This window comes from Syngnathus leptorhynchus, chromosome 1, assembly GCF_054491065.1.
Source record: "Syngnathus leptorhynchus isolate UIUO chromosome 1, UIUO_Slep, whole genome shotgun sequence".
NCBI lineage: Eukaryota > Metazoa > Chordata > Actinopteri > Syngnathiformes > Syngnathidae > Syngnathus > Syngnathus leptorhynchus.
This window is the reverse complement of record NC_141195.1, coordinates 15,326,991-15,339,702: the sequence shown is the minus strand read 5'-3', so window position 1 is coordinate 15,339,702 and position 12,712 is coordinate 15,326,991. Positions and strand designations below refer to the sequence as shown.

Below are 12,712 nucleotides of genomic sequence, written 5' to 3'. Positions count from 1 at the left end.
TGGACAGAGTGAAAAGCTTTATCTATCAGGGAATAGCTCAATTTAGCCTGGGTTGTTAGTGGAAACTATAGAAATTAGCACCAGAATTGCCCATGTGCAGTCTAGGCAATTCTGGTGCTAATTTCTCAAACTAGATCATCAACCATTTATTGTAAATGGTCATGTGAAATGAGTCTGAAATTACACTATATCGTTTTGGGAGTATAATTGTGGTTTCACGTATCAATTCTAATTATTTTGGCAGTGCATCATTTAGTTTCACTATTCATGACAGAGCTTGGTCATACTGTAACAAAAGAAAACATCAGCTCACTCAAAGTGACATCCATTGCTTCGGCCATTTTGTCTGGCTCATCAATTGATAAATCGGATTTTACCACCAGCAATTTTACACATTTGCAAAAGTTCCTGATTAAGACCATATGTACCGGTGAGGTGACCAGCGCCTCCATCAAATAGACTCTGGTGTCAAAGCAGGATTTCAGAATGATTTGACATGAGAACTGTCCCACTGTGTCTGCCTTGAACCGCAAGGGGATTTCCACACAATCGTCATCTAGATGGACAAACATACATCGTTCAACTGAAGGGAAAGTTGTGTAAAATAACAACTGAATAGTATCGTTAGCTATAACAAAGTTCACAGTACAATTCATATGTGCCATGTGTGTACCTGTAGGATTCCTCCATATGTTGGTCTCTTTCTTTATGGGCATCGTAACACTACTGGGTACAGTAAAGTATCGAGGCAATGAAGCCTCCACGCTGTACACTACCCCGCTTTTGTAATCAACGTCTTTCATTTGACTCTGTCGGAAGGGAAGACATGAGGTCAATCAGGCAAGTGGCCTTTTGCATTGTGTTTAGTTTAGTAATTGTTTCTATAATTGCAATTTGATTGGCCGGATTTAAAAGTCTCCACTGCTCAAGGGTGAATAGAATATGTGTGTACCTGTTTTTTAGAAAGCACGCATGCTGCCATGCTTGCCCTCACACTGCTGCTATGCAAAGTGAAAGTCAGCATTCGTCTCTGGAGTTCAATGGCAGTCATTTTGTGTTGCGCCCACATGGATAGGGCGTTTTCCCAGGACGAATTGATCAGGGGTAGGCGGATGTGCTCCTCGCACGTCTTTCCGACAGTGCAGCGCAGGCGCAGCGCTGACACAAAGCCACTCGAGCCCACTGGTGAGGGAAATACACTGATGAGATTTTCTGACTGTACGAATAGAACAGCTCTCAGTATGATACAGTGCAGAGGTACTTCACTGCAACAAACAAATTGGGCTCTATTTTCATAGATAGGCCAACGTCCACACTGCGTAAAAACTGGCGCATCTTGATTTTTGTGTCAGGGCAAGTCTACTTTGCTGTGGTTGGGTATACACCATGCTGACTTTCCACTTGTAAGTGGAGATCTTGTAGTACTTTATGGCGAGTCCGTTATGTTTCTGCAATGTGGACCGCGCGCCTCACCTGCGCTGAATTGAAAAGGAATGAGAGAAGTCGCTTCAATTGTTTAGGAACCAAGTTGGCTGTGTTCACTCCCACAGCGGCGCAAATGTCCCTTTCTACCGGGGTTGTCTATGAAAATACCAAAGAAAGAAAACTCCACCCATGCGCAGTTAGACTGCTGTTTGCGCTAGACTTGCACCGGGCGCAAAAATAGGATGATGCAGCTCGGATTATTATTGAAAGAGTATCTGATATTTGTAGTGTTTAGGCCAGATGTACTCAGTCTTAAGACAAATTGCGACTTTTCTAGATTATGTGGGTGTAATGTGATCTGCCCATTCTGCATAATGTTGCATTGTCACCATACACACACCAAAAAAAAAAAGAAACAGGAAGCCTGCATTTCAAAAATGTACACACAAGCATAAAGGTTCTCCTTGAGGCTTCTCATTTGGCTTGCCAGAAGTTGTCGGTCACTTACCGCAGTTCCCAGGGATGGTGAATATGTTTGAACTGTTCCTAACTCTGAGAGGAGAAGGTAGAGGCAATTCTGCAGTTGCCTTCACCAGGTAGACCATATCACCGACCTGGAGAAACACATGCACTTGTTGTAAATACATTTTCCTGTCTGCACATGACAGTATGAATTTTCTGGGAGGTCAATCAGTGGAAATGCACGTTCATATCCCTCCTACTTGGGATCGATTTTATTCCATAAGAGAGTTTAACAGAGCTTTGAGATCTCATTAAGACAATTATTTTCCACGTCTAATGCCTTGCGGGGATTGAACTCATTTGCATACAGTGACATACGTTAATAAGCACTCTTTTTTTTCCCCATAGTTTTAATTATCAACAATTGTATTAGCCTCTGTAATCATTTGGATTTTATTGAACAACCATGATGGCAATTATATTTTTTTTAAATTACTCAAATCCAATGTTTTTCTTTATGCACAACAGTGGTAAGAATAAACAGTAAAATGCCTATTTGTCAGTCTAGTTTTGTTTAAATAGGAGCCCCGGGTCGATATAGACAGACACACAAATGCATACAACTCTGACCTGAGGACAAATAAGCAACACAACGCAATACTTGGCTCCTGGAGAGAAGGGAAGGAAGTGGAGGTTGAGTATGTCAGACTGCTCGGGCTTCAGACTAACACTGCTCACTGTGCTGATGAACTCGCTGCCATCACCGTCTGCAGAAGACACACAAACTTGCATCACACAATTGTGCACCGGTAAACTGCGATCTAAGCCCTTTCCTGCCATGTCTTCATGACAGCTCCTCTTTGAAAGCTTCTTCTCATTCCTGAAACAAAGTCAAAGGGAAAGTGGGTTTCATCCGTACAGAAGACAGAAGCACACGTGTGCACGAATGCTGGGCTGGCGTTACTTGACTTTGAAGGATGCCTGCTGTATGAGACTTGTAGTTTCCTTTTCTGATTCCAACGGGTTGACTGTCGACTCTACCAGCATCACCCTAAATAAGCAGACAGTCTCAATTATGTCAACAATTAGCAGAGATTTGTCCAGATGGCATCCTCAAACCAAGTCACTTACTTGAATTGAGTTTCCATATTAAATGTGTTTATTATTGGAAGTTTAATCACTTTTAGCAGATAGCATGGAGTCTTGCACTTGACACTTTCCTGAGAAGAGAGATGGATACTTCAAGTAAGTCGCAGTGATCTCTTGTACTGTGTTAAATATTTGATAAATACCACGAAAGGCACAATATGAATGTGTTGTTATCAAGTGAATTCTGAATACATCTCTTTTCATCCACCAGATATCCTCAAAAAGATAGTCTGAATAGAGCACTGGTTCTCAAGTTGTTTGCATCCAACAAGTGTTATGAAGATTAAAAAAAGGATGTATTTTGTTGGGACAAATCGTGATCCTTTTAAAGTTGTTTATCAGAGATCAAGATGTCATATTTTAAGATTTGACAGGGGAAGAAAAACACATTGATGTCAATTGATTGTCTATGTGAAGCCCTTTGAGACTGCTTGTGATTTAGGGCTATACAAATAAACTTGACTTGACATTCAATGTTATTCCCATTATATTACACAGTATATTTTGGACAAAACACTGACTATTCTTTAAAAATATACATACACATGCATATATCCATATGTTCTTAAAGAGGAAGTCACAACCAAAATTTTCTTTACAATAAGTTGTATGTGCCCCCACTAATTTAAATTCCTTCTGATTGATATTGTTTTTGTAGAATATGAGTTAAACAGCAAAAGTGATCGTTTCTTATCCACCTCAGGGGGTAGCCATTTTGCCACTTGATTTGACATGACACTTGCCAAGTCTTAGGTCACAACCAATTAGGTAATGCTGTGATTTGTTGGAACCTGAAACCTGCCAATTGTCACATTACACAGTCAACAGCAAATGGCAAAATGGCTGGCCCCTGAGATGGATAACAATAGGTGGATTCGCAATCAGAACAAATGCGTTTTGACTAGTTGAGCTGCACAGAACATATTACAAAGGGGATTGACCTTCTCTTTAAAAACATTATTCAAGCAGCGATGTCTTTTATATATACATGTCGCAATTATGTCCAGAGTTGTTGATCAAAAGCTAATTTAGGGAGGAGTGATTGGTTTAGCATTTGTTTTATTGGTGCACTGGTCACCATATACGTAACCCCCAAGCTACGGTTCTGGGGATCCCAATTTGAGAAATACTGATTATTCAATGTATTGATAAGATCCAGTATAATAACACTAACACAGATGGAGAGACTCACGGTGGGTGTGATCTGACAAACACATGTGTTGATTTTGAAGGTCAAAGTGACGCCATGCAGACCAGACGTTGAAGTAGAGATGAGCAGTAGGACAGCTTCCTTAGGCTGCAGGAATGAACAGGAGTACTGCACTGTCAAATCAGTGCTGGCGCTGTCAAAACAACAGACAGTCTTAGATAACACACCCTCTGCTTTAAAGGAATGATTTTGTCCTTAAATATTAAATCCACAAGCTTTTATAGGTCAAATATAAAATGAAAATATCTCAAAATTCTGATCTGACATTTTTTTAAATTAAAAATACATTTAAGGACACATGAAGCCATCTCTGTTTAAACGTTTGCCATTGAGAAGTGTTATTTTTTAAATTGCATCGACTATTTAGGGAAACAAACAAAATCAGAAGATGCCTAATAATTTCCACGACTGTTATTGGGATATCACACACAATCTGAATGGCATTTTTTTTCCCATTCTTAAAATGAAGTTTGCAATTTAAAGTTAGACATGGGAAAATATGTCAGATCAATACCAATCATTGGTTTGTGCTATATTGAGTTCTCGTTTACTTTGGAGGAATGGTGACAGCAGAGCCATCGGGCACGGAGAACAGGCTGGCATCTTGTCCGAGAATGATGGTTCGGTATTTGACCGGTGAAGTGGATGGGTTTTTCAAATGCACCTGTAATACACAAACGAGACGCATTCAAGCAGTCTGTATAATGCTGCAAGAGAAAAGAAAAACAAGATTGAAAATAAACTTCAACTCGCCACTTATTTACTAATGAAGCAATATTCCAGAGACAACCTCGATTTTGTTAAGTATATTTATATTTGGAATCCTGTTCAGTCTATATCGGTAAATGTTTAAATTTCCATCCTCGTTTGTTTCATTATGTGCCCAGACAGTTCTATTATTCTGTGACGGTTGAGAAATGAGTATTGACTTTCTTTCTTTCTTTCTTTCTTTCTTTCTTTCTTTCTTTCTTTCTTTCTTTCTTTCTTTCTTTCTTTCTTTCTTGCTTTCTTGCTTTCTTTCTTGCTTTCTTGCTTTCTTTCTTGCTTTCTTGCTTTCTTTCTTGCTTTCTTTCTTGCTTTCTTGCCATCCATCCATCCATCCATCCATCCATCCATCCATCCATCCATCCATCCATCCATCCATCCATCCATCCATCCATCCATGTCACTCACACGAATTTACCGAGCATTAAAACATCAACATCCAAATCTTTGGTGTGTTCTAGTAGATACATTTTTTCTCATTCTGAAAATGTATTGGTTGTAAAATGTTGTAAAATCTATGATGAGTTTCTGCTTCAATAAAGAAAGAGAAAATATTTTCATAATATGCACAGTATTTAGTTTTCTTAATTTGTCCAGTGGACCAAAGATTTGCTCTGGATATTTGCTGTAATTATTGGAAATGAATATAATTTTTTTTCAAGATTCAAGCCCTGGAGCTTAGTTCCAGGAAATGGAAACTAATTTATACATATCTTTTATTTCTCAATTTTTTTAGCCAAAACTTCACAGGTTCATCATAACTGTAACTTGACCATGCTTTATATTCCATCTGGAGTTTCTTCTTCGTTTTCCTCCTAAGCGTGTAGATCAGTTTCTATCCCTGATGTTTATGTTCCATAGAAGCTACACTTTTGTAGCGTCAAGCAATCCATTTGCATTATTGCGCAATAATAGTAGGCGGCTACTGTACAATATTGATATGTGTTACCTGCTTGCTCAAAGTTCTGTGCAGTTTTCCAGAGAGAGTAATGGTGTTTACAGGCAGGTACTGAGGCAGCCTCTCATACAAATGTACACACAGCATCAACATTTGCACCGGGTTGGGATCTGACAAGTCTGTGGGCTGCATGCACAAAGTCACTCATACCATATTATACTTGGGCTGCAAAGGATATCAACATTCTGCATACACCTCTTCAAACGCCAGGTTTGTGGGACGTAAAAAAATAAGAATAAATGCTTTCAAAATCATTGATATGGCCCATAAGATATACAACTCATTGGAAATAAAGCTTTTAGAGAGGGGAAGTAAAAATAAAACTGTAATCCAAGCTGATTTCTGTACTATGACAGAAGCCCAATAAGAATTTAAGACAACTACTATCTCCCAATTGCATGAGAGAAATTTGTCTTTTTTCCCAATTTATTTGCACATGTCAAATTAATACTGAATTGATTGATCTTGGTTTATTTTTAATATCACAACACTTGGCATTTGAACAGCTGCGTGTAGACTTTATACATCCAGTCTTCAAAATGTGTTATTGGTGGAACATACATTAATTTGCCTATCAGCAGAATTACACAAGAGTGGGGAAATGATCAAACATGTAAAATCAGAAAATATGATGGTGCATGATAAATTGTTTTAGCTCAGGTTATGCTATCTAGATAATCACATATCATCAAGCTGACATTCCTTGTTATCAAGCAATAATTAAAGGCATGAAAGCAAAATTGCCATGGTTACAGAATTGTACCTGCAGATCCATGTTAAGAGAAAGCATGGTTAAGGCCTGGACAATAATGATGTTGTTGTGAAGAATCTGCTCCATGCTGGGATTTGTGATGTACATCCTCTGAAAGTGGCTGGAGACCTCAATACATCAAGAAAAAATTACTGTGCTTTTAATTTGGGGGCAGCTGTACCATAAACCTCTGATAAATTTGTTCATGACGGCATTCTCGCCTTGGAAAAAATGTACACCAACACTTACTGACCAGGTATGGGCAATAAGCAGCCAGCAACGCAGCAAGCACCAGTCCGTCCATTAAGTCCAAGTCAAAATTGACAATCCAGCGTACTGGCGGGACAGTACCTGACATCGAAAGGAACTCACCAATCAATAAAACACATCTGGGGAAAAAATGCCATCAATCCACGAGGACGTGGTTTAATGAGCAAGATTAGAAATGCTCGTACTACCTGAAGTCCACACTATGTCCCTCATGTGACGATAGTTTGAATTAAGCCAAGAGAGAAGCAGGAGCTCGTGGCGAGAGTAGAGGTTACTGGGCAGTGAGTGGATGCTGAGGATTCCGCCTTCATCTTCCTGATATTGCTCATTAGTTAGGTTGGAACGGCATTCTGACACACGGCACAACACCAAGACCTGGGTGACATGGTTCATGGACAAAACTGTAATCACTGCTTTGAGTAACTTGTGTACCATAAAACTATGATACAGCTTACAGTTTACAGTCCTCATGTTGACAATGCTCGTCATCTTAAAGAGCCTCCTTTAATGTGACTTAATATGGCGGAATGAACTCCCAAAATAAATTCCCTTAAAAGTAATCCTAAAATGTGTCTGAGATGTACTATAGTAGTGATTTAAACAGACAGGAGCAAGAATATAATGTCCAGATAAAAACAAAATCTCAAATGTTTATTTTAGGGTCCGATCAATGAATTGTTTTTAGGCTGATGCCGATAGCAGAAAAAAATGACAGAATTACTTAATCATCTGAATCATTTCAAAACTACATAATGCATTTTTTTCCCTCAATGCATTTCAATTGGCGTCGATAAAAACATTGATTTTTGCCATTAGTTATTAGGACATTAATCTTTGTCGTATGTGTTACCAGTAGTTGAATGTGTGTCACAATGAACACATTAATTTATTAATTAACACACAACAGTAAGAATAATCAGCAAACATCGATCATTTGGCCGAATAGTTTGGCTAATCTTTGAAAGTCCACAATTGGCTGATTTAATCGGTCGGACCCTAGTTTAAATCCATAATCCATATGAATTTGGATTATAAAATACTAAATGTTACAGAAATGTTACAATTGGAAATATTTGACAATGCAACAAAATGGAAAGCAAATGAAAGACATTTCCACCTTGTATATTTGCAGGAGAAAATCGGTCCAGCATCGTTTGCTCAGAGACTCATAGTCAACACTGTTGTAGTCCACACCTGGCTGTTTCTTCTCAGACTAAAACACGCACGCATAGATTATATGTATGAATAATTTATTAATTAGGGGATTTTAATGATTTGTTTTGGTTCATTTTTTTATTCTTATACTGTTGAAGCCAATTGTTGAGTGAGGGTGTGTACAATATACCTGTAAGGTGCACCAGTGTTTGAACTCCAGCACATCCAGTAGGTATTCAGCTTGGATGTGACTCAAACAAGCTCCTTGTACTCTGAGCACAGAATTAGAAATTATAGCCAAAAAAGCTTCTAAAACAAATCACTTCACCTAAAAATCATTTATGTTGCATTTTAGTTTTGGAACAAAGACAAAATGTAGAGTCCACTGAACCAAACTATCTCGAGTAACGGTTAAGATGAACCCTAATACTGTCTGTTGTATGTACCACATGCACTCGGGCTGTCTGATCCGCTTAGGGGCCAGCGCCTGTTGATGACGTCATTGGCTGAATTGAATGAAATAAAGCTAGTAAAAAAAATCACAAGCACATTCTCCTATTTAATGGGGCAAAATATAGTTTGTCTGATTGGAGTTGCTGTAGCATGATTCCATCAACCATCGCGATCCCCTGAATCAATCTGGCAGCAAATGATTTTCTTTCAAGTGAATTGTGAATACCTTGCTTCTACAACCCCCAAGTTAAGTTTTACCCCCAACTTGTGTGAAGATGCGCATCAGGGATGTTAATTGAACTAGTGTTGCAACATGAGCTTACCTGAGAAAAGCAAAAATGGCCTCATGTTGTTGGAGCAGCTGCAGAGTGCGCTGGTGCAAATCTGTGGAAAATGTCTGACAGTGAGAAATGTTGGGAATCTGTCTGCCTGCCAGATGATGAATCATCTCCACTGCAGACCTAGACAATTAAATAAATATAGATATATAGATATATATATTACAAAACATCCAAGTTTTAAATCCACAACCAAGCATAAGATGCTTTTTTATGATCCGTGCCAAGGTATCATACCTGGGGTCTTTTTTTTGGCTGACTCCCTGTATATGGCCATCAGGATTATTGACTTCATCTTCTGACACAATTCTAAAGAAGCAAACAAGGTATTTAACTGACAAACACAACGATACAAAATAAAGCACGTATGACTGAATCTAACAAACCTTCTGAGTGTGACTGGTATGGTGATGGGGTGTGGCCCAGTCACCCAGCCAAAGAAGCTAAACCACCTCTCCAATGCTCGTAAAACATCCTGGAAATATTGGCGGTCCGTTGATGTTGCAGCAGGGAACAGTGGCACACCGATGTCGGTCTGCGGGGTCTCTGTGTTTGGTAAACTTTGGCTGCTGCTCTGACTCCCACTGTCGCTTTGTTCAAAGGAGTCTAAACAAGAATATTTGAACAGAGTTGGACAATCAACAATACCACAACATTACATTTATCAATGAACCAGGGGCTTTTTATAACCTGATGATGAGGTTTTGGATATTGAGCTGATGGGGTCAAACAAGGAGGACGATGACATTGGGTCAGATCTAGGACTGGGTGTGTGATGTGTGATGGTTTCAAAAACTGCCGCCCCTAAATGACAAGAACCCAAATAGAGAAAAAGTGAATCGCTTGCCTGAGAAGACGCATGCGGCACCCACTCGTAAACGTGAATGTGTGCGTTTGTATTTGTGTGTCTGTGATACAGTACCAGCCCTGAGAACTATTTGTTGCCTTGAGCGTTGAAAAGCCATTTGGGGCCACACAGTCAACAAACAGTTGTCACTTGTGGCACATAACCCGACCTTGAATCTGCAACAGACACATTAAATTCAAACAAAGACAAATGCATTGTCAATTGACCACAAAATAACAGCTCCAAAATCATTTCACTGCAACTTGGATTCAAGAAAATATCATTTTTGATGTTGCTGTGATAAATTGTGGTCTCTCCTATATTTGCAAATACTTGATGAAAGTTAACAAATTGTGTTTATTTGAATTTACCAAATTCCAATCACCAATCTATATTGGTCATGGTCAGAGTTATTTTGGATACGGTTATGGTAATTTATCGGCTGTATGGAGTTATTTGTATAATAACCATAATAACTCTGACCTTGAATTGATACTAACGGTATCTCACATGAGCACATCCCGCATTTTTGAAAATATTTTATCATCTTTTTATGGGACAACATGGTGGAAAAGGGGAGCCACACAATTCCTTCCTTCCTTCCTTCCTTCCTTCCTTCCTTCCTTCCTTCCTTCCTTCCTTCCTTCCTTCCTTCCTTCCTTCCTTCCTTCCTTCCTTCCTTCCTTCCTTCCTTCCTTCCTTCCTTCCTTCCTTCCTTCCTTCCTTCCTTCCTTCCTTCCTTCTTTCTTTCTTTCTTTCTTTCTTTCTTTCTTTCTTTCTTTCTTTCTTTCTTTCCTTCCTTCCTTCCTTCCTTCCTTCCTCATGTAATGTGTAATTGTTTTCAATAATGTCCGATGTAAAATTATATTTACAAAATTGTGAAAGGTATTTTCACTTTTGCAAGATACCGTACCAGGATGTAGTTACCTGTTGTTTAGGTGGTCAGTGAAGGTAATGCTTGTGCGAATGGACAGAGTCACCGTAGAAAAAAAAGACACTCGGCAGGTCAGTGAGTTTGGACTGGCTGCCTGGTTTGGATGAGTGACAGGTTGATTATTTCAAGAGTGCAAGCAAAATAGTGTAAATCCACTTTATGATCAGTCCAAACCCTACCTGGTCTTGGAGGGGGATGATGTTACCTTCTGGGAAGGAGATACAGAATGGCTGTACCTTAGTTCCGTCCTCCAGATCCACCTCATCTATCTCAGCTGTTAAAGTGGTTCCACTGCAGAGAAAATAAAACATGTTGGAAGCAAAACATGTTGAAAGTCTGCGTTAGTGGAAAGTAACGTTGCACTGAACATGTCAAAATAAAGTTTTTATCCATTTGCTCCGTTTGCTTAAGCAAAGTATAAAGAATGGTTCCTGCTTTGGGGGGGAGAGGGTTGATTGAAATTCCGTTACAGTTACAAATTCCCAAACTTTCGCTAGAAAATGAGCGCAGGAACATGGAGTCTGTGAGTTTTTCCTTGCCCTCCTGGGAGTTAAGATCAGGGGATGTCCATAATAATTGTCAGTATAAATTGTCTATATAAATAAATTTGACTTGACAACATACGCTATGCAGGCTCCAAGCCTGTCCAGACGTTGCCCCCCCCCTTCCGTGTGCCATCTGTGCCTATGTTCAACCGACTTAAAACGGTGGCAGGTATGAAATGACTTTCATTTAACATGATTTAGAATGTGAATAATTAATTCAGATGAGCCACAGCTCAGTTCTATGAGGCAACCAAATTATTTCTTTATTTTACCTAAGCCACTTTGAAAATATTTATCCATGTGCCATTCTTGATATCACAAAAACCTGGCAATTGAACTGGGGTGGGTCTATTTTAGTTTTTACATATACACTGTAGGTGTATGTAACAATTTAGAAATTAAAAAAAAAAGTGTTCATCTACCTCTGTACATGTTATATCTCAAATTGTGAACCCACCTGATGTATTCTGAAGCAAGCAGGGTAAGTTTGGCTGATATGCTACTTTCCAAGGGTACTGGGGTCAGGAACAAATAAGCGGGGGTGATGGTTATACTGGGAACTTGGTGGATCACAGTGATAGGAAGTTTTTTGTATGGATGCCCCATCTTGCCCCCTTCTTTCTCTCCCAGGTAAAGTGAGAGGGAAAGTCTGGTCACCGTGTCTACCGGGACGAGAAATGAATCAAAATTGAGAACAGGATGACCGTTAGAGATGAATGTGCGGTTCCTGCTATTTCTCACATGTTCTGAATGCCTGTGGCGTGATCCCGATTGCCAAGCAGATGGACTGACCAGGCCCCAGACAACCAGATGATGGAGACACAGACAAATGTAGCTCGCCCTCTCCTCTACCCTCTGGCGGTGTTGTGTTGCTACGCTTGAACCGCCAGCGCACGCTTTCCTTTCGGGTGCTGCGCCAATAGACGCTCTGCTCGCATGCTGCTTTGAGCTCTACTGTCTGATACAAAAAAAAAAAGGGAGAAATAAGAAAGTCATGATAATGCAGAAGCGTAATAACCCATGTAAAAATAAGTACAGAATAGAAGCATATGTTTCCAACACCATGTCATGGACAATGAGTAGAATAAGCAACAGTTGTGTACTTGTCTTTCATTCGTTGATAACTACAGGCGTCTCTGAGTGATGAACGATACAGCACCGCAAACACAAAAGTGAATGTGAACAGGAACAAAATTAGTCAGCATTGTAAGCAATGAAAATAAAATACAGTCAACTCCTGCATACCTGCAGTTCAGCCGTGGTGGGTGATATATTTTTTAATAATTTTGGGGGGGGGGGGGGGGGTGATCCCATCCTCCATTTCATAAATAATGTCGTATGTATAAGCTAATGAGAGCAGTGTTGGTTGTAGTGTCTGACACCAAGAGAGAGATGAGATCTGTCCTTCACACATTTAGGGTGAAGGCTTAGTTGAATGAGCTACTGAGTC

The 12,712-nt window shown here is 39.6% G+C and overlaps 1 protein-coding gene across 4 annotated transcripts in view; it reads right to left on the bottom strand.

Moving 5' to 3' along the window:
• LOC147062145 (cilia- and flagella-associated protein 47-like) overlaps nucleotides 1-12,712 on the bottom strand; it is a 33,257-nt gene that overhangs the window by 9,997 nt on the left and 10,548 nt on the right. For 2 of the 4 annotated variants that reach the window (XM_085915469.1, XM_085915492.1), the window contains 24 exons: nucleotides 12,004-12,220; nucleotides 11,720-11,924; nucleotides 10,897-11,008; nucleotides 10,711-10,811; nucleotides 9,859-9,959; nucleotides 9,627-9,740; nucleotides 9,323-9,542; nucleotides 9,174-9,245; nucleotides 8,922-9,059; nucleotides 8,336-8,417; nucleotides 8,108-8,203; nucleotides 7,179-7,365; nucleotides 6,974-7,071; nucleotides 6,733-6,849; nucleotides 5,961-6,095; nucleotides 4,798-4,910; nucleotides 4,229-4,379; nucleotides 3,019-3,107; nucleotides 2,852-2,938; nucleotides 2,518-2,767; nucleotides 1,934-2,039; nucleotides 953-1,182; nucleotides 674-809; nucleotides 429-556 (listed from right to left, as the gene is read on the bottom strand). In XM_085915469.1, coding sequence (XP_085771595.1) covers nucleotides 429-556; nucleotides 674-809; nucleotides 953-1,182; nucleotides 1,934-2,039; nucleotides 2,518-2,767; nucleotides 2,852-2,938; nucleotides 3,019-3,107; nucleotides 4,229-4,379; nucleotides 4,798-4,910; nucleotides 5,961-6,095; nucleotides 6,733-6,849; nucleotides 6,974-7,071; nucleotides 7,179-7,365; nucleotides 8,108-8,203; nucleotides 8,336-8,417; nucleotides 8,922-9,059; nucleotides 9,174-9,245; nucleotides 9,323-9,542; nucleotides 9,627-9,740; nucleotides 9,859-9,959; nucleotides 10,711-10,811; nucleotides 10,897-11,008; nucleotides 11,720-11,924; nucleotides 12,004-12,220 — 3,285 coding nt within the window. The remainder of the gene's footprint in view (nucleotides 1-428; nucleotides 557-673; nucleotides 810-952; nucleotides 1,183-1,933; nucleotides 2,040-2,517; nucleotides 2,768-2,851; nucleotides 2,939-3,018; nucleotides 3,108-4,228; nucleotides 4,380-4,797; nucleotides 4,911-5,960; nucleotides 6,096-6,732; nucleotides 6,850-6,973; nucleotides 7,072-7,178; nucleotides 7,366-8,107; nucleotides 8,204-8,335; nucleotides 8,418-8,921; nucleotides 9,060-9,173; nucleotides 9,246-9,322; nucleotides 9,543-9,626; nucleotides 9,741-9,858; nucleotides 9,960-10,710; nucleotides 10,812-10,896; nucleotides 11,009-11,719; nucleotides 11,925-12,003; nucleotides 12,221-12,712) is intronic. The other 2 variants (XM_085915474.1, XM_085915484.1) reach the window with 2 other exon arrangements.